The 19,084-nt window shown below is 58.6% G+C and overlaps 2 protein-coding genes across 5 annotated transcripts in view; both read right to left on the reverse strand.

Moving 5' to 3' along the window:
• Positions 1-1,229: 1,229 nt before the first annotated feature.
• MEGF6 (multiple EGF like domains 6) overlaps positions 1,230-19,084 on the reverse strand; it is a 98,372-nt gene continuing 80,517 nt past the window's right edge. Inside the window, exons 16-38 of one of the 3 annotated variants that reach the window (XM_053576083.1) lie at positions 18,704-18,838; positions 18,450-18,584; positions 15,209-15,334; positions 14,610-14,741; positions 14,390-14,518; positions 14,092-14,223; positions 11,929-12,057; positions 11,697-11,825; positions 11,311-11,439; positions 10,931-11,059; positions 10,619-10,747; positions 10,260-10,388; positions 9,981-10,109; positions 9,736-9,867; positions 9,423-9,551; positions 8,773-8,901; positions 7,644-7,772; positions 7,348-7,473; positions 6,990-7,118; positions 6,758-6,886; positions 6,109-6,237; positions 4,996-5,046; positions 1,230-4,735 (exon numbers count right to left, since the gene is read on the reverse strand). In XM_053576083.1, the coding sequence (XP_053432058.1) occupies positions 4,677-4,735; positions 4,996-5,046; positions 6,109-6,237; positions 6,758-6,886; positions 6,990-7,118; positions 7,348-7,473; positions 7,644-7,772; positions 8,773-8,901; positions 9,423-9,551; positions 9,736-9,867; positions 9,981-10,109; positions 10,260-10,388; positions 10,619-10,747; positions 10,931-11,059; positions 11,311-11,439; positions 11,697-11,825; positions 11,929-12,057; positions 14,092-14,223; positions 14,390-14,518; positions 14,610-14,741; positions 15,209-15,334; positions 18,450-18,584; positions 18,704-18,838 (2,834 nt within the window). In that variant the 3' untranslated portion in view covers positions 1,230-4,676. Of the gene's footprint in view, positions 4,736-4,995; positions 5,047-6,108; positions 6,238-6,757; positions 6,887-6,989; positions 7,119-7,347; positions 7,474-7,643; positions 7,773-8,772; positions 8,902-9,422; positions 9,552-9,735; positions 9,868-9,980; positions 10,110-10,259; positions 10,389-10,618; positions 10,748-10,930; positions 11,060-11,310; positions 11,440-11,696; positions 11,826-11,928; positions 12,058-14,091; positions 14,224-14,389; positions 14,519-14,609; positions 14,742-15,208; positions 15,335-18,449; positions 18,585-18,703; positions 18,839-19,084 lie in introns of those variants that run through there. The other 2 variants (XM_053576084.1, XR_008376885.1) reach the window with 2 other exon arrangements.
• On the reverse strand, positions 12,094-13,781 carry LOC128574966 (uncharacterized). Of its 2 annotated transcripts, none has more exons than XM_053576092.1 (2): positions 12,971-13,781; positions 12,094-12,756 (listed from the first exon to the last, which is right to left on the reverse strand). In XM_053576092.1, the coding sequence occupies exons 1-2, from the start codon at positions 13,732-13,734 to the stop codon at positions 12,243-12,245; spliced, it is 1,278 nt and encodes a 425-aa protein (XP_053432067.1). In that variant the 5' UTR covers positions 13,735-13,781; the 3' UTR covers positions 12,094-12,242. The 2 variants fall into 2 exon arrangements, with proteins under 2 accessions (XP_053432067.1, XP_053432066.1); XM_053576091.1 differs by having other exon boundaries at positions 12,094-12,654; positions 12,845-13,781.

Genomic DNA, 19,084 nt, shown 5'->3' on the forward strand with positions numbered 1-19,084 from the left:
TCCTCAGCTGCACAGACCCGTCTGTTTCAGGTAGGGAAACTGAGGTCCAAAGACCCTCTACTGGTTGCTAGGGTCAATGGGCTTGAGGGGGACCATGAAGCTTCCAAAGACACTAGTGTACCCCAGGAAGACTATGCCGGGGACCTGAAGCACCTGGTGTCCTGGCCCACCCCACAGGGACCTGTTAGCCTCATATGGGCACCGTGAGGGCTGTGCATGTGCAGGGTAGCAGGGGATTGCACCTGAGCCCCTTCCCCGGGGCCACCCTGGAGGACTGTGGGCCTTCATCTCCGCACACCTCAGTGCCCCTTCCTGACTGAGCACAGGGTGACACTGACTGGGTCCAGACAGCCTCCCTGGGGAGGTAGGAGGGAGAGGCTTGCGGTCGTGGGAGTACAGAAGCCAAGCACGCGTAGCCTCATCAGTTGGACCAGACTCAACAGACCTGGTCCCTGTCCAGGGGGTGCCCAGGTATCTATCCCCTCTGCCTTCCTCCCTGTGTGCAGTGTGTCCTGAAGCCCACGAGCGCCCATGCACACTAGTGTCCTTTCACAGGGAGGTAACTTAGATAACGGGTATGCCTGCGTGTGCCCTCATTCAGCACCGTTCCAGCACATCTGCCACAGTGTGGGGCACACACCATCCTCGGTGGCTGGCAGAGGTGCTAGCCAGGCCCTGGGCAGTACATGCACCCAGTGCTGCTCTGCAGAGCTGTTTCCAGGAGACCCCAGAGATGCCTGAGAGGCTCCTCCTCTCCCCAATGTTCACTTAGCACCCTCGACACCCCAACTTCTGCATGGTGGGAGTAAAGCCACATGCCACTGCCGGGACCAGCAGGCCTCTGGTCTTCCCAAGACACCTTCTCCATATGCTTCTGGCCATTGGGTTTCTGTGAATTCTGCCCCCGGCCTCCTCTCTGTCCCTGCCTGTTCATCCTTGATAAGCCCATATCGCTGGGCCTTCTTTTCAGCAGACTGGAACTGCATCCAATTTGAGGGTTGGGGGCGACATCTGTCTCCCCATTGTCCTCGTTTGGGCCTTTTTTAGGTCTTTAAAAACTCTGCTGGACATGTTAAAAGAACCAGGAAATTCTTTTGCAGACAAATTCTGTCTTTGTGGGTTTCATTGTATCGAACGGGGTCTTGTTTCTCATCACTTTCTCGTTGGTGATTGCTGGTATCGAAGAACCGGTTTTTATAGGTTTTATAAACGTTACATGTTTTATTTGAGTAACAGGATTTTATCGTCAATCTTGCTGAATTTGTATTAGCTGTAACAATCTGCCTATTGACCCTTTTGAGCTTTCTACACAGATGATCCTGTCCCTGCACTCAGGCAGTTTCCCCCCACCCCCCAATCCCACAGCTCCATCTTCTGTCTGGGCCGTGAGCTCTGCTGGGAGGGGGAGGAACAGGACGGCGCAGACTTCTAATTCAGATTCTCCGCCCTTATGTGAGTTTATTCACTCATTTGATAATGTTTTCCATGCATAGAACCTTAGGGCTATGCAGAGCTTCAGCACTGAGGTGACATGGGACCTGACAGTGGTCCCCTCAGTGAGCATGACAGCTGTCTGGGGTGGCATTGTTTGGACAGACCCGAATTCTCTTTAGTTTCTCTACTAAACATGATGTTTGGATGTAACTGTTGTCAAGAAGGTTCCTGTATGAACCCAGCTTTCCAAGAATTTCCATCCCACACGTTGCTGACCTCCAGGAGATGCTCTTTCTGTGTCTATCAAGATGGTCATGTGATCTCACACCCAAATGCGGGTATACAGATGCGTCTTCTGAGGTTACACTGTCCTTGCATCCAGTCGAGTCCATTCCCATTTGGGCAGGCTGGTACTGTTCTTAAAATACTCATATTTGGATAGCTAATAGTTTATCCAGGGTTTTAGCACACATGGAATCAGTACTGTTCAACTTGCTTTAGAATCATGAGATGAGGCGGGCTGCCAGTCCTCTATTTAGAGTGTCTGAGACAAGTCATATTTGATAAGTTCATGGTGTCCTGAGAGGTGGGTGCACCTGTTCTGAGCAGCCCCTGTGCCAGGGACTTACCAGGCCTATCTGCCTCTTCACACTCACCTAAGCTGCTGGTTCACCCAAGTTTTTATCTCTACTTACATCAGTCCTGGCATGTACTTTTCTCCCCAGATTTATCTATTTTTCTGTTTCCAAAATTATTGGTCCATAGTTCATAATATTTTATGTCTCATTCTTTGCTCATTTCATGTTTCAAAAGTCCTCAGTCTTGATACTTTTTTTCTTCCTTATGAGACGTCCAAGAGGGAAATTTTAATTTCCGTACATGTTCTTTTTCCATTTTCTGAGGGTACAGTTTTTATAGACGTGAATATAAACGTGTATGTGTTAATATAGTAAATGTCTAACTGCCATAAACAGAAATACATACACACCGCGTGCATTAAAGCTTACGCACGTCTTATTGTTGTTTGCTCACCGTTGGTTTCTGTAAAGAGCATGTTAGAATCTCCCGTTTTCTTTATGTCCACCTGTTCTAGCCATTGTCACTGTGAACTTTTGAGCCTTGTTCTGTACAGATGTGGGTTATGTGTTGATGGGCCGTCAGATGCTTCCCTCCTTGACATGTTAACCCCACCTGTGGCTGCCCGTGGTTTACTCTACTTGTTTGTATTTCTGCCCTTAGAAGTGTGTCTGCTGCAGTCAAGATCTGGTCTGTTATTGTCAGTGTAGTCTAGAGATCTGTTTTTCAATCAATTGTAACCTTTTACGTTAGGGTTTGTGAGCCTGCTTTCTTTGTACCATGCTTTATTTTCTCCCTGCCCTCATTGGATAGATAGAATTTCCTGAGGATGCTTTAAACGGTCAGCATCCTGTCAGAACTCCCACCAAGGTCACCATCTGTTCTGATATTTCTGCCTGTGGCCTCATTCTCTTCCTGCTGGAGAACTTTCTGTAGGAGCATTTTCAAATCAGGTTTGTGTGGGGAACCTACCAAGGCCTGGGAGGCCCTGGGATAATGTTAACTTTGTGTCTGTGACACTTAGCTGGATGTCAAGTTCAGGTTTCAAACTTCTTGCACACTTCGAAGCTAGGGCACCTCTAAGCTTTCGATGTTTCTCTGCCAAAACATCGAATGTCCATCTGACTCCCATTCTTGTTTTTCTCTCTGGGCACCTTAGAATTTCTCTTTGCAATTGACGTTCTCAAAGTTCAGACTGCGGCTTTTTGTTTTTACTTTTTGCACTTGAGCCCTCTGCTCTGAGATCACTGGGTTCGTAGTTGCTTCATGTCACGATGCCGTCCTTGCTTCCCAGGCTTCTGTTGGACAGATGCTGACTGACATCTCCCTTCTCCACGCCATGTTCCCTCCCTACCCCTCCCTGCCGCCTCCTGGAAGGACGTTTCGAGCCAGAAGCTGTGTCTGTCTGTTCAGCCACCCCACCTGCGTCGTCCCTCCTCCCACTGCCATTGGTCATTGCTGGATTTGTGCTAAGGCCCCGATACTGCAGCCCATTAGTTTGGCTTCCTTTGCTCTAGGCCACTCCTTTGCAGTCTGTGTGAGGTGATAGAGCTCCTTGGAATCCTCCTCCTCTGCCCTGTGAAATCCTGTGTCCCTGGGTGTTGGCTACCTTGGCTGGTGTTGGAGGGGATGGCACGGGGACCTTTCTTCAGGTGAGAGGAGGGCAGGCTCAGGGTAGAGAATGGACCCAATTATAGTCTGGGGGCCAACATCTCCACCAGCCACCTGCCCTCCCTCCTCTGCTCTGGGCACCACTCTTTTCCCAAGCAACATCCCTCCAACACCATGCCCTTGGGATGACTGGCCCCTGTGACCTTGCTCACCCCTCCCCGCTGCTACTGGGTGGCAGAGGGGAGCACAGCTGAGCTCGGCCTTGACCCAGGCTGCACCCTCCACATTTGCCCTGCCGTTCTGCTGTCCTCTGGAACCATCCACTTTCTGGGTATCAGAGCGTCTCAGCCATTATGGGAACCTTCTGCAGCCCCCATATTCTCCTCTGGAGCATTGTGGATTGGGGTACCCTCCTCCCTGGGAAAGGCTGGGCACCTGTCTGGACTTCCCGGTTTGGGGCAGGTTCCTGCCCGGCCCTACACCCACTAGGCCTGGGAGTAAAGCACAGACACAGGCTTCAAGGAAGCGCCTGTTCCTTTAACGGACTGGGTTTTACATGACACCTGAGCCTGCTGCCTGGAGACCCCCTCAGGGCCCCACAGATCTGAGTCAGAGCTTCCTGGCAAGAGACAGTGGGCAGCTTCCAGCTAACCCAGGGCTGCGGCCAGCATGTGCCACTGCCCATAAATACCTTTACATAAATATGGCCGGCTGTATTTCCAGGTGCACAGCTCAGCTGCAGCAGCCCAGGGCCTAGCACCAGAAGAAACTGCTAGAGGGTGGCAGCCCAGGCCTACCCTCAGGCCTGGGCTGCAGGGAGGACAGGGTGTCCTAAAACACAGATGCCCAGTGTGGCTGAAAGTGGTCCATTCGCCAGGGTCCCACAGAGCTGGGCAGGACCCTCGCAGAGTGAGAGTCCTCACAGTTGTCCGCAGAGAAAGAAGGGTAGGGCCAGGAGTCCTGGGCCCAGACACTGTCCCTCCTTAGTTGCCACCAAAGGCCTGGGTTCCTTCAGGCTGCGCCTCAGAAGGTGGGGCCCGGGGGCCATCCCTGAGCTAGGGCTCTGCTGCCCTGCTGCCACGCACGGGTCTGTTGGGAGCGGGGAGGCCGGTTGCTGGACAAAGAAAAGCTTGTCAGCCTGAGGTCTGGGGTACTGGGCTAACATCTCCCACTCCCCCACGCTCTTTCCCCTAGCAGGGATGCCCAGTGGAGGGGTGAGCTGCCCACCCCATCTTTCCCACTTTGGCCCCAGGCCTTGACTCTGAGGTCCAGACTCTGGAGATCCCAGGGCAGTGGGAACACCCACTGTGCTGGGGGCCAAAGTTGGCCTTAAAGCTACCCTCGGGCATGCCCAGGAGCACCCCCATCCCTTACCTGGGCCCTCAGGGGCCTGGGCTAGGCTCCTAGGCAGCTGGGGGGGCCCACCTGGAGGACAGACAGCAGCCATGTGAGGACACAACCAAGCCTGTGTGGACCCCCACGTTCCCCCAGCAGAGCCTCCTCCCCATCTCATTCCCATATCGGCCCTCCCCGCCCTTCCATCCCCAGGCCCTGCAGCATGAGGGGAGGGGGCAGGCTTCGGGACTGGATGAGGAAGGGCTTCACACTGGCCAATCCAGGTCTACTCCAGGGCCGGGGCGGAACCTAGGACTCCAGATGGCCAGTGACGTCCTGCCTGTCAGGGCCCCAGCTCCCAAGACCTCGAGCTGAATGTCAAAGCACTGTCCCCCTTCCCACCCACCCCCCCGACACACACCCTGTCCAGGGGTGCCCTGTGGCTGTGGTGCAGTACCACAGATGACCACAAGATGCCACTGTGGGCAATGCTATGGCCTTACCCCGCTGGCACCAGGGACCTAGGAGGTCTCTGGCTTTAAGCCCTGCATGGGATGCCCTGAGAGGCTCAGAAAGATGCACCCTCTACACAGCATCATACTATATTTGGGACCTCCAGGACGAGGACTCTAAGTCTGGCCTCTGGCCTTTCCTCCACCAAACGCCCTGCCTCCCCAACACCGTGGGAGCCAGGAGACACCAGCTAGGTCCAAGCTGGGCAGAGGAATGGGGGCAACCCCAAATTCTGCATGTGAACAGAGGGCATGTTCCAGCAGACTCTTGGGAGGATTATGGGCCACCTCTACGCACGTGCTGAGCATACACACAGCTGTGCTGGAGCACACACATGTGCCAGGCACAGACGTGGATACGTGCGCGGACCACACAAAACACGCCAGGCACTGCTGGCTATGTGCACAGTTAACACTCCCAGGGAGGGTCAGCTCAGTGCTTGTACACACTGGGGACCATCCAGCCCTGGCCACAGGGTTGCAGCCTGCCCTTGCAGCCATCTGGGCTGGAGAAGGAGCTGTGCACCCACCAGGGGCCGAGTGGGCACTGTGGGTGCCAGGCAGGTCAGGGCGGCCCAGCCAGCTGTGCAGTGGGGGAGGGACAGTGTCCTTCTATCCCTACCCAGGGAGCCCAACTTACCTTCCCGACATGTGGGCCCTGTGTAACCATCCACACAGTGGCACTGCCCGCTGACAGGGTCACAGTCAGCCCCGCCCCCACAATCACAGCGCAGGGCACAGCCTGGCCCAAAATGGCCCCTTCTGCAATCTGCAGGGGTGGGAAGGGCAGAGACCTCAGCATGATCCCTGGTCCAGCAACAGAGAACCCTCATGGGGTGAGGCCCTCCATGTGGGAGTGTGCCTCAGTTTCCCCTAAGGGGTAGGATAGCCCCTGAGCTCCTGTGTAGGAACACCTGGACCTAGGTGGACAAAGGAGAGCCTGGAGGTCAGGATGCTCCCCTCAGGGAAGCCAGGGTGTAGTCCCAGCAGGACAGCCCCCAATATTCTCAGGCAGCCAAGCCCTTCAGTGCCTCCCCCCCTTGGCAGATCAAGGGAGACTTCCCAGCTCATGGGGCCTCCTCCTATGACTCTGGCCCCAGCCCTGGGCCTGACAGCTCCAGCAGGGGCTCCCTGCCTGGCACCACCCATCTCTGCAGCTAGGTACAGTGCCTGTAGGAGGACATGGGGCTCAGGCCAAGAACGGACATGGCTTGTGCCCAACCTATCCACATTTGCTACTGATGGAGACCGACCCTCATACCCCCTTCTGGGCAGGACCCCAGACTTACCCAAGCTACACGTGGCTCCTGAGCGCCCAGGTGGACAAAGGCAGAGGCCAGTGATGGGGTCACAGGGTGCCCCCCCATCACAGTCACACTGTTGATGGCAGCCCTCTCCGAATGAACCCATCTCACAGCCTAGTGGGGACAGTGGGCTCAGTGTCCTCCTGTCCTGTACCAGGACTGAACAGGGACAGAGATAAGGGCCAGGCAGGAGGCCATGGGGGTATGAAGCACTCACCCCTCTCACAAAACTGGCCCTGGAAGCCAGCAGGGCAAAGGCACTGGCCGCTGGTGGGGTCACAGTTGGCTCCGTGTTGACACTCACACACCCTCTGGCAGCCAGTCCCATGGAAGCCGGGGGGACAAGCTAAAGGAGGACCCCAGTGAGAGCAAGCCCAGGGTACCAGGTGGCAGAAAGGTCCAGTTTTGCCCCAACTGAGCAAATGCCTGACAACTGAGGGACCCGTGAGCAGCCTGTCCCTATGTGTCCTCACTTCACTGTGAAGCCCAGGCCTGCCCAAGGCCCACATGGCTGGAGTGGACAGCCACCAAAAGCAGCCCAGCCCTGCCCAGCAGGAGTTCCAGCCACAACTCACGGTGCTCGCAGGCCTGGCCATAGAAGCCAGGGCTGCAGAGGCAGGCACCCGTGGTGGCCTCACAGGTACTGTTGTGGCAGGAACATTCCAGGCGACAGTCGGCACCGTAGCGTCCAGGGGGGCAAGCTGGGGAGAGAGTGGACAGGATGGGACAAAAAGTATGGTTCTTTAGGTTCCAACCTGCTTCAGGTGACCCCAGACACCTCACTCAACCCTACAACAGCCCAGAGCCACTCCCTCCTGTCCAGCCAACATGAAGACAGGGACGCTGAGGTCCCTCTGCCCCTAATACTCACCTAGCTCACAGTGGGGCCCTGTCCAGCCCAGGCCACAGGAACAGCTGCCATTGGTGGTGTGGCACAGACCCCCGTTTCTGCAGGAGCACACTTGCTCACAGCCCACACCAAACCAGTTTGGGGGGCAGTCTAGAGGACAGAAGGCAGGTGTTGCTTAGAGCTCTGACCCAAGTCTGGACACTCTCTCGGGACAGCCTCAGAGGCGGACATTCATTCAACAAACGCTGCCTGAGGCCTCTTCATGCCAGCCCTGGCCTCAAGCACACATGTGGCAGGGAGCATCCTCAGCCACCTGCTCATTTGCTTGCCATCTCAGACAAAAAACACCCAGCCTTCTCTGGATGCCTAGGATGACTCATTGGTAAAGGGGTGACAGCCCAGCCTGCAGGGAGGGGTGGGGGGACTTTCTGGAGGCAGCACCAGACACAGGCCCACCTCAAGCCTAGGGGTGACTACATGACCTCCAGGCCAGAGCAGCAATGTGGCTGGGCTGGACCACAGCCTCCCCAGGAGGGAGGAGGGCCCAGGCCATGGCCCAGCTGCCACAGGTTCCCAAGGAGCCCCCAATGCTAAACACAGGTCAGGAGTGGGCCTCAACAAGGACTAGGGTTGGTGGGCCAGAAGACTGTGAGTGTAGCTGTGTGGACAGGCCTGCTGTCTTGAGGAGCCACCATGACTGTCCCCTGGGTCCCCCCATTTCTCCACATAGGACTGTGCTTTAAGCCTCCTGGTCCCTGGGTATCCCTGACCCCTGGGCCTGGTAGAAAAGCTCAGAAGGATCCTCTTCTAAGGAAACACACCAGCCAGCAGGCTGGCTCCATCCTCAGCAGAAATAGCACCTGATACCTCCTGCTTAGGTGGGCGGGGCTCTGGGCTAGAACCTGTCCCTCACAGCCTGACCCTGGGGGCTCAGCCGGTCAAGACAGGGCTGGGGTGGTGTGGGATGATGTGTCTACTGGAGTAGGGTGGTGTTGACTTCTCACCTCCCAGGGACACTTCGGGTAACCGATGGGGCCACCAGTGTGAATCTACCCCCTGAGCTGGTTCGCCCCACCAGCCTCCCCCATGGCTAACTGGTGTCACCTCTGTGAAGCACCAGCGTGTCCTGTCCCCCAGAGAGGACACTTACCTCGCTCACAGTGGATGCCTACCCTCCCCGGGGGGCAGATGCAGGTGCCGGTCACAGGGTCACAGGCTGCCCTCTGCCCACACCTGCACACGTGGGCACAGTTTGGACCAGAGCGGCCCTGTGGACAGGCTGCCAGGGGAAAGCAGGTGAGAGTGGCACCTGTGGTGGGGCCCGACTGGCTAGCTCTCCCTTCTCCCTGCCAGGTCAACCCCAGAAACAGGGTGGGGAGGAGGACCCTGTGTCTGCCCAGGCAGCTCCTGGACCCTTGCCCCCCACTGAGATCTCCCCTCCACCCGCAGGCCCAAGTGACTCACACCCACCCGCGCCAGTTTTGCTGGGTCCCAGACCAGGAAAGTCCCCAAATGACTCAGGGGAAAGGACCTTTCTCAGTAGGATGCTGGGCCACAGCTGCAGCTGCCATGCCAGAATCAGAACAGCAGGGCTCAAGTCCCTGATGGATGTGGCCTGGGCCAGGCTGGGTGGGGGAGGTTGGGGGGAACTCTGGGGTCACACAGGCACCTCCCCCAAGGGCTACAGGCCCTTCCTGCTATCCTGGCTTAGCCCAGCCGGACGGAACAGAAAGGCCAGGGAGGTGAGCAGTCAGGGGACTATTCTCCCCTGGGCTGGCTGGCAGAGCCTTGGCCACTCACTGAGGCTGCAGTTGGCCCCGAGGAACCCGGGGGGGCAGTGGCAGGCACCCGTGGCCCTGTGGCAGGAACCCCCGTTGAGACACCCACACCGTTGCTTACAGCCTGGCCCGTAGCGCCCAGACGGGCACCCTGTGGAGAGAGGGGCCAGCTGCTGAGGGCTGGAGGCTACAGACTGCCCCCCAGCTCCTCTGAGTATAGCGTGGCAAGCCCAGCACACCCCATGTTCCACCGCCCTGACAAGGGCCTTCCCAGGGAACAGGAGCAGACATGTAGGTAGGACCCCCACCCCTGCGTGGGCACAGGTAGGACTCACGGTGCTGGCAGCCAGGGCCATGGTAACCAGCAGTGCACACACAGGCCCCGGTGGCAGGGTGGCAGGCCTGGTTCTTCCCGGGACAATGGCACATCTGCCCACAGTCCTCCCCAAAGGTGCCAGGTGGACAGGCTGGGTACAAACAGGGCCCGTCAGTCCTAGCCCAGCCACAGAACAGGTAGCCTCCCCGGAGTCCCCCATCCTGGGTACCTCCTTAGGGGCAGGGTTATGTGGGGTGTACCCACCCCGTTCGCAGCCAGAACCGGTGAAGCCAGGTAGACAGCGACACTCCCCAGTGATGTGGTGGCAGGCAGCGCCAGGGGGACAGCGGCAGCGTTGGGCACAGGCCTCTCCGAACCAGCCCCATGGGCAGGCTGCAAGAAGGGAGTGGGCTGGGGGGGTCTTCCTGGGAGGGGGCTGATGGAGACCCGTGGGCCAAGCAGGCCCAGGCTGTCCCTGTGGGTAGCACCCACCTCAGCCTGGACAATTAGTCCTGATGCAGGCTGAACTGGGGCTGCACTCACCATCCTCACACTGCAAGCCCCTCCACCCTGGGGGGCAGAGGCAGGCCCCGGTGATGTGATGGCAGGGGGCTCCCCGCCGGCAGGCACAGTGCTCCTCACAGCGAAACCCAAAGGTGCCCTGTTCACAGGCTGTGGCAAAGGACACAGAAGGGTGACTGAGAACTGCAGCCCCAGGCTGGCCCCCACCCACCAGGCCAGCTTCCTGGGCTGAGATCCTCTAGAAGGGGATCCTGGGCAGCCCAGATAGCAGCCCCGTCTGTGTCCTCGGGCGGGGGTCCTCGGCCCTGGGGTGAGGCTGAGACCACCCCTTGACAGCCTGGCAGGCCCTCCAGACCTACCCTACTTTCCCTTCCACTCACGGCTCTGACACTTGTCCCCAGTCCAGCCAGCCGGGCAGAGGCAGCTGCCTGTGTGCTGGTCACACAGGCTCCCGTTGAAGCAGCTGCAGCCGTGCTGGCAGCTGGTCTCGAAGTTCCCAGGAAGGCATTCTGCAGGATAAGGATAGCATGAGAGTCCCGTCTTCCAGGTCAGGAGACTCTGGCCCACACTACCTGCACCCAAAGCCATGGCCACACCCCAGGGTGCTGTCCCTGACCCGGGAGCCCTCCAGGCCAGAGGGCGAGGCTATGTGGCACTCTGGGCACCTTCTGCCTCTGTCACCTAGCACTCACCCTTCTCACAGGCCAGGCCAGTCCAGCCCTCTGGGCATGAGCAGTGTCCTGAGATGGGGTCACAGGTCCCTCCATTTTGGCACAGGCAGGAATGTTGACAGTTCTCGCCGTACAGGCCTGAGGGGCAGGCTGGGGCCGGAGAAAGGAGCAACCTACAGCACCCAGCCAGTGGGGTGCCCACAGGGTTCTGAGCGTTTAGCCCCCCACAGCTCAACATCAGATGCTGACCACCCTAAGTGACCTTGCAAGCCTGGGAAGGCCTAAGCATCCCCCGTCCTCTAACCTCCCTCAGGTGCTCCAGGGGAGTGGCAGGCCCCAGGTATACCCTACATTCACCCTGGCACTCGGCCCTGGGCCCTGAATTCCTGACTAGGGCTTACCCTGCAGGCAGGTGGGCCCCATCCAGCCTGGGGCACAGTGGCAGTACCCGTGGACAGGGTCACAGGAGGCCCCATTGAAGCAGGCGCAGATCTGGCTGCAATTGTGCCCGTAGGTGAGGGCTGGGCAGGCTGCAGGTAGAGAGGCGTGATCAGGGCCCAGGTTGCAGGGACCCCGAAGGGCTGTGGCAGATCTCAGGTGACTTGGCTATCCACTCAGCAGAATGGTCACAAATAGGAACCAATATTCTAGCTCAAATGGGCAAAGTATCATTCAGAGCGGCCGCCTGGCAGCTTTGGACACCCAGGACAGGCACCAGAAGCAAGTCTCCCTCAGAGAACCTGGCCCCCCCGCAGCAGCGCCCTGGCAAAGTGGGGGCCTCACGCACTTTGGCTGCACTGGGGGCCCCATCGGCCAGTGGGGCAGAGGCAGGAGCCGTTCGTGGCATCGCAGGTAGCCCCAGCAGAGCAGTTGCAGGCGCTCTGGCAGTCCAAGCCAAAGAAGCCAGCTGGGCAGCCTATGAGCAGAGGGGGTGGCAATGGGGAGGAACCAGAGTTCCCCAGGACCCTGGCCCACACGTGAGGCCACCCAGCCCACCCCAGACCTGCACCCTGGCTCACGGCGCTCGCAGAAGGTTCCCCTCCAGCCGGCTGGGCAGGTGCAGGCCCCGCTGACATGGTCACAGGCTGCTCCGTGCTGACACTGGCACCGTCGCTTACAGCCAGGCCCAAAGTGGCCCTGGGGACACGCTGAGACATGCAGCCCAGCCCACCGTGAGACAAGGCCTTGCTCACAAAGAAGCCCCGCCCTACCCAAGGGGGGCTGGGCTCACCCAGATGCTAGCAATGGGGGCGGTGGGTGGGGGGTGGTGGTGATAGGAGGTCTGTGGCCCCAGGCATCACCTTTAGGGTTAGGGACCTCACCTGGGCCACCCCTAGGACCACCTGCCCCAGGCCCAGCCCCGACCTACCAACCCAACATTGGGGGCACACTGAGGGGTATAACCTTTGGTCATAACCAGCCCCCATCCTCTCCCCTCTCCCAGGTGCCAGGTACCCTGTGGGGTGAGATAGGCCCCCACTGCTCCAGATGAGCCCATGTCTACCACAGGTGGGTAGGGACTTGGTCTAGGCTGCAGAGGGGGTTGGGCAACCTCAAGTGGGCACAGGAAGGCAGGCCAGGGCCCCTGAGGCAGTGCATGTGTGTTTGTGAGCCTGTGTGCGCGTGCATGTGAGTACATGTATGTATACATGCCTGAGTCCTTGTGTGTGCACATGTGCACCTGTGAGAGCATGTGTGTGCATGTATGCAAGCATGTGTGTGCACCTGTGAGAGCCTGTGTGCACCTGTGAATGCATGTGTGTGTATGCAAGCATGTGTGTGTACCTGTGAATGCATGTGTGTGTATGCAAGCATGTGTGCACCTGTGAATGCATGTGTGTGTGCACCTGTGAATGAATGAGTATGCAAGCATGTGTGTGTGCACACCTGTGAATGCATGTGTGTGTGCACCTGTGAAAGCATGTGTGTGTGCACCTGTGAATGCATGTGTGTGTATGCAAGCATGTGTGTGTGCACCTGTGAGAGCCTGTGTGTGAGTATGCAAGCGTGTGTGTGCACCTGTGAGAGCCTGTGTGTGTGTATGCAAGCATGTGTGTGCACGTGTGCGAGCCTGTGTGCACCTGTGAATGCATGTGTGTGTGTATGCAAGCATGTGTGTGTGCACCTGTGAGAGCTTGTGTGCACCTGTGAATGCATGTGTGTGTATGCAAGCATGTGTGTGTGCACGTGTGAGAGCCTGTGTGCACCTGTGAATGCATGTGTGTGTATGCTAGCATGTGTGTGCACCTGTGAATGCATGTGTGTGTATGCGAGCATGTGTGTGTGCACATGTGAGAGCCTGTGTGCACCTGTGAATACGTGTGTGTGTATGCAAGCATGTGTGTGTGCACATGTGAGAGCCTGTGTGCACCTGTGAATGCATGTGTGTGAGTATGCAAGCATGTGTGTGTGCACCTGTGAATGCATGTGTGTGTGTATGCAAGCATGTGTGTGTGCACCTGTGAATGCATGTGTATGTATGCAAGCATGTGTGTGTGCACCTGTGAATGCATGTGTATGTATGCAAGCATGTGTGTGTGCACCTGTGAATGCATGTGTGTGCACGTGTGAGAGCCTGTGTGCACCTGTGAATGCATGTGTGTGTATGCAAGCATGTGTGTGTGCACGTATGAGAGCCTGTGTGCACCTGTGAATGCATGTGAGTATGCAAGCATGTGTGTGTGCACCTGTGAGAGCCTGTGTGCACCTGTGAATGCATGTGTGTGTGCACCTGTGAGAGCCTGTGTACACCTGGGAATGCATGTGTGTGTATGCAAGCATGTGTGTGTGCACGTGTGAGAGCCTGTGTGCACCTGTGAATGCATGTGAGTATGCAAGCATGTGTGTGTGCACCTGTGAGAGCCTGTGTGCACCTGTGAATGCATGTGAGTATGCAAGCATGTGTGTGTGCACCTGTGAGAGCCTGTGTGCACCTGTGAATGCATGTGTGTATGCAAGCATGTGTGTGCACCTGTGAGAGCCTGTGTGCACCTGTGAATGCATGTGTGTGTGTATGCAAGCATGTGTGTGCACGTGTGAGAGCCTGTGTGCACCTGTGAATGCATGTGTGTGTGCACCTGTGAGAGCCTGTGTGCACCTGTGAATGCATGTGTGTGTGTATGTAAGCATGTGTGTGTGCACGTGTGAATGCACATGCACAGCAGAGGCAGGGTGGGACTCACACTGCTCACACCGCGGGCCCGTATATCCAGCCTCACACAGGCACAGGCCATTGATGGGGTCGCAGCTCCCGTGGCTGGCACTGCAGTTGCAGGGGTGTCTGCAGTCAGGGCCCCAGTGCCCGCTGTCACAAGCTGTAACAGAGCCCGGGTCACCACATGCCGGCCCCAAGTCAAGGCACGGGCACCTCGGATGGGGTGGGGCATCCTGCTGCCCCAATTCTCCCAAGTCCTGGATGGGTGGTTCTCCAGGGGCCAGGGAGGGACAGCTAGACCAAGAGCGGGTGAGGGGACCTTGTACCTCGCTGGCAGCTGAGGCCAGTCCAGCCAGAGGCACAGCTGCAGAGTCCAGTGGCCGGGTGGCAGTGCCCATCATTGGCACAGGAGCACCGCATCTGACAGCCAGGACCAAACCAGCCCCCTGGGCATGCTGTGGGTATGGAGAAGGGTAAGTGGGGTCCTGGCCTTCCCATCTGGTCACAGGCTCTGGTGGCTGAGGTGGGGGCCAAAGCCACACTCACCATCCTGGCAGCGGCTGCCGACAAAGCCGGGTTGGCACAGGCAGGCTCCGGTCTCAGGGTCACAGCGGGCACCATGTTCACATGCCGGGCAGATCTCTTGGCAACCGAGCCCCCAGCGGCCCTCGGGACAATCTAGTGCCCACCCCTGTGGCCATCAGTCCCCCAGCTGCCCTTTCCAGACACACTAATAAACACATACCTAATATAGCATCACACATCGCTCAGCCCGGGAGGGGACCCTGTGACCATCTCAACCTGCCTGAGGAAGGGAGGGCTGTGGGGTCAGCAGAACCCCTGGGCACCTCCTGCCTGAAGACTTCAGGGTACCCACCCCAGAGAGAGGAGCCCCAGTCCCAGGAACAGCTCAACAGACAATACAGGGAGCCCATTAGAGAGGCTGGGAGACTCCGTGTAGCCCAGCAGGGCCACAGTGGGCCCCGTGTTCCAGGCTGACACACCTCTAGCTCTCAGAGCCACTGTGAGTGGGCCTGTGATCTGCAGGGCTGGGGCCAGGGCCCACAGTTCAGGTTAGGGTCCTAAGCTGTCCCCACTGGGAGTGGTGCAGCAGGGGAGGGGCTCAGGAAGCCACCAAGACTCACCTGCCCCACAGTCCTCCCCTGTCTTCCCTGCTGGGCACAGACACTGCCCTGTGACTGGGTGGCAGGGGGCACCCTCACAGGAACAGGAGCCTGAGCAGTTCACTCCAAATGTCCCCACCGGGCACTCTGCAGGAGGAGCAGGAAGGGCCTCAGTCAGGGTGCTGAGCGGCCTCCTGGCAAGCGTCAGGCTGCCCCTCCCACATAGCTCCAGTGTGAGCTCCAAATGACCAGGGAAGGTCACAGGAGCACGCCAGGGAGGCAAGCAAAGGCACACAGCTGGGGGTGTGGGGCGTAAGGCTAAGTGGAATGTCAGCATCCAGGACCCTGGAGAGTTCCCAGGAGCAGGCCACTGGTCTGGTCTTTGCCCACCTTCCTCCCAGCCTGATTGGCCCCTGGGACCTCTGTAGTCAGGCCAGTGTCCTCTGCCTGGCCCAGGAGTGCCCGTCAAGCCCCTCTCCACCTCCCCCAGCTGGGAGCACCTCAGGGACTTGGCCTCAGGGTCCACATTCACCCACTCTACCCCCAGAGCCCAGGCCTTTCCCTGCAGGATGGCACTGCGGTGTAGTGGGTGGGACTTCCCAGAGGCTGGGGGTCCCTGCAACTCAGCAGGTGTGGGCAATACCAGACACCAGGGACAGTGGAGTACCCAGGGAGGGGACCCTCAGGAGAGCCAGGCCTGCCCTAGAGAGGCCTCCTGAGGCTGCGCCGGTGACCTGGCAGGCCCCCTGCACTGCCCACCTAGACTGCTCCTCAGTGCTGGCCTTTGCCTCCTGCCCCAGGACAACAGAATTTGAGGCTGGCGGGAGGGGGTGGAACTGTGGCAGGCGTGGCCACCCTGGGCCTCCCTGTGGTAAGATCCAAACCCCTCCCTGGGCCCATGAAAGTGCCACAACAGCCTGGAAAGGGTGGGCTTTAGGTCTGTGCTCCATGACAAAGGACCACAGAGTACTCTAGTCAAAACCCTCATGGCGGGGCTGAGACCTGGGGCATCCCTGACTGGGAGGAGGGCTGACAGGCCAGGCACAGTCCCAGGCTGGGTCCTGATGAAGCCATGAGGCCTCTGGTGACAGAATACACACCCTGGCAACCCTTGTCTTGAGGACCCATCCCCCCCACATCGTGGGTAACCACCCACAGGGACACAGGCACTGCAGTGTGGGCACCAGGCCTCAGGGAGCCCCTCTGCTAGCTGGAGTAGACCTGCATTCTGAGAGAGCACTAGTTTCCAGGCCTGAGGCCAAGAGGGGAGCGCTTCTCTAAAAGCACAGTCATTTCCTGTGCCTCACCTTCAGGGCACTAGAGGCTTTTAAAGAAAAAAGGTAAATAGAGAGAGGAAGTGGCAGGAAGGGATGGGGTGGAGGGCCAGCTTGAGGGGGTGGGGTGCTTCTCTGAGAGGCCTCCTGGCTGGGCCTTAATTAGGAGAGTCACAGGCATAAGGGAGGGTGAGCCGCAAATGGCCACCATCATGCGCCTCTGCTGCGTGTGTGAGAGAGAGCATGTGTGCACATGTGTGTCTGAGCATGTGTGCGTGTCTGTGAGCGTGTGTGTACAAGTGTGTCTGAGCATGTGTGCATGTCTGTGAGCGTGTGTGTACATGTGTGTCTGAGCATGTGTGCACACGTGTCTGAGCATGTGTGCGTGTCTGTGAGCGTGTGTGCACGTGTCTGAGCATGTGTACACACGTGTCTGAGCATGTGTGCGTGTCTGTGTGTGCATGTGTGTCTGAACATGTGTGCACACGTGTGTCTGAGCATGTGTGCGTGTCTGTGAGCGTGTGTACATGTGTCTGAGCATCTGTGCACACGTGTGTCTGAGCATGTGTGCGTGTCTGTGAGCCTGTGTGTACATGTGTCTGAGCATGTGTGCACACGTGTGTCTGAGCATGTGTGCGTGTCTGTGAGCGTGTGTGTACATGTGTCTGAGCGTGTGTGTACATGTGTGTCTGAGCATGTGTGCACACGTGTGTCTGAGCATGTGTGCGTGTCTGTGAGCGTGTGTGTACATGTGTGCAAGTGGTGTGTTGGGGGAGGCTACACTCTGTGCCACATGCCCCTTTAGCTGCCGTGATGCTTGCACACATGAGACCGGGCACTCAGTTGCCAAAGGCTGGCCTGAGACGTGGAGCTGCAGAGCAGGAGCACCCGCCCAGCCTGCTCTGACCATTGGGTGGCTGTGGCCAGCATGGCCTTTGACAGTTGGCTGGAGGGTCAGCTGCTGCCCCTCTGAGGGCCCCTCCTGGCTTCCAGAGAGGGGATGGGAGGGAGGGGAAGGGCTGGAGGAGTTTGAACTGCCGGCCCCCTGCTGCAGTCCCAAGGGAGGCAGAGGAGGGGGGGCTGGCGCCTCTCATGGCCCCCTCCAGCTTTCACTGTGGTCATGCGGTCAGGATGCAGGCCCACTCAGCTTTTCAGCTTTCATCCATCAAACCAATGGGTGTGGACAGTGTGCATCGTGCCAAGGGAGACTCTGACCTGCCCGGGCCCACAGCAGTTCACTTACTCACGCCAAGGGCTTCTTTCCTTCCCCATGAGCCGATGACACTTAGGTATTTCCTACCCTGGTCATGAGACTGGGGAGGGAAGACGTCAGAGGCGTCTGTCCCGCGGCTCCAGGCATCAGCAGCTCAGTCATTATTCGCTGGGCTGGGACTGCTCACCACTGTCCTAGTCATCACGCCTCCAGCCAGTAGGCTGAGGAGCAGGGCTGCGTCCCCTAGGCTGGTGGCCACAGTACCCACACCTTCTCAGCTTCTTGGCAAAGCCCCCAGCCCACACATATGGGCTGTAAATGGGTTGGGGTGGGTTCCTGGGACAGTCTGGCCTCCCCAGGACACCTAAGGATGGGCACTGCTGGTTTACCTCCTGACTGGCTCCTAACACTCCTCCCACCCCACTGTTCTGTGCCTGTCACACACTCTAAGCCACAGCACCTGCCAGGGCCCTGCCCTGACCTCCAAGGCCCTCCTGGAGGGAGAAGGAGTTGCTGCCCCATAGGCTCCCACAGAAGGAAGGACATGCAGGTAACTGGGGGAGCAGCCACCCCTTCTCTGGGCCAGGCCCTGGGCAGACAGACTAGCTTCTGCCTATGATAAGCCAGTGACACTAGCAGGTAGGGGTACCACTCGGGCCAGACAGCAGGGGCTGACCTCCAGCTCCACAGCACTTCCAGGGCCCACCCCCCAACACAGCAGATGACCAAGACCCCACACCTAGACTACCAGGAGGCCCAGGGTCTGGCCACTCACCTTGGCCACAGTCTTCCCCCTGGAAGCCAGCAGGACACTGCTTCCCACACTTGCCACTCACAGGGTCGCAGGTCACGCCGGGTGGGCAAGTACACGCCTGCCGGCACCCCAGTCCGAAAGAACCTGGCTCGCACTCTGCAGGCAGTGGGAGAGGGGCCAAGGGTCAGCTGGTGCTGGGAGCTGCCCACGCCTGTACTCACCTGACACTGCTTGTCCCAAATCCCCCACATCCCCCCCCCCCCGCAGGCACTCACCTGCCTCACACCGCTCTCCCTGGAAGCCAGCCTTGCAGGAGCAGCTGCCATCCCTCCTATCACAGGACCTGGTGTGGGGCTGCACGCACTGACACTCCTCTGAGCAGCCTGGTCCGAAGGCCCAGGGCGGGCAGGCTGCACCCACAGAACTGTGAGGAGGGCCCTGCCTGCCCATGATACCCACCCCTCCCCAGCCTGGCCTCCACACTGCCCTGGGTCAGCAAGGGCTACAGAGAGAGAGAGGTCCCATGGCTGCCCTTTCATGAAGGGGCCTGGACAGTCAAGCCCACTTCACGGAGGAGAGCCAGGGTGACAGCAAAGTTCTGAGCCTGCCCCATCACACCCTTCGCAGCTGAGCATTCCAGCCTTCTTCTCCCTAAA

The sequence above is a fragment of the Nycticebus coucang genome, chromosome 22 (assembly GCF_027406575.1).
Source record: "Nycticebus coucang isolate mNycCou1 chromosome 22, mNycCou1.pri, whole genome shotgun sequence".
Taxonomy (NCBI): Eukaryota; Metazoa; Chordata; class Mammalia; order Primates; family Lorisidae; genus Nycticebus; species Nycticebus coucang.

What these genes read in the sequence shown, in the direction of transcription:
- LOC128574966 (XM_053576091.1), bottom strand. Translation starts at nt 13,734, where the DNA reads ATGCATTCACAGGTGCACACAGGCTCTCACACGTGCACACACACATGC. An exon ending in ACACACACATGCATTCACAG is followed by an intron (nt 12,655 to 12,844) that starts GTGCACACACAC and finishes ATGCATTCACAG; the next exon opens with GTGCACACAGGCTCTCACAG.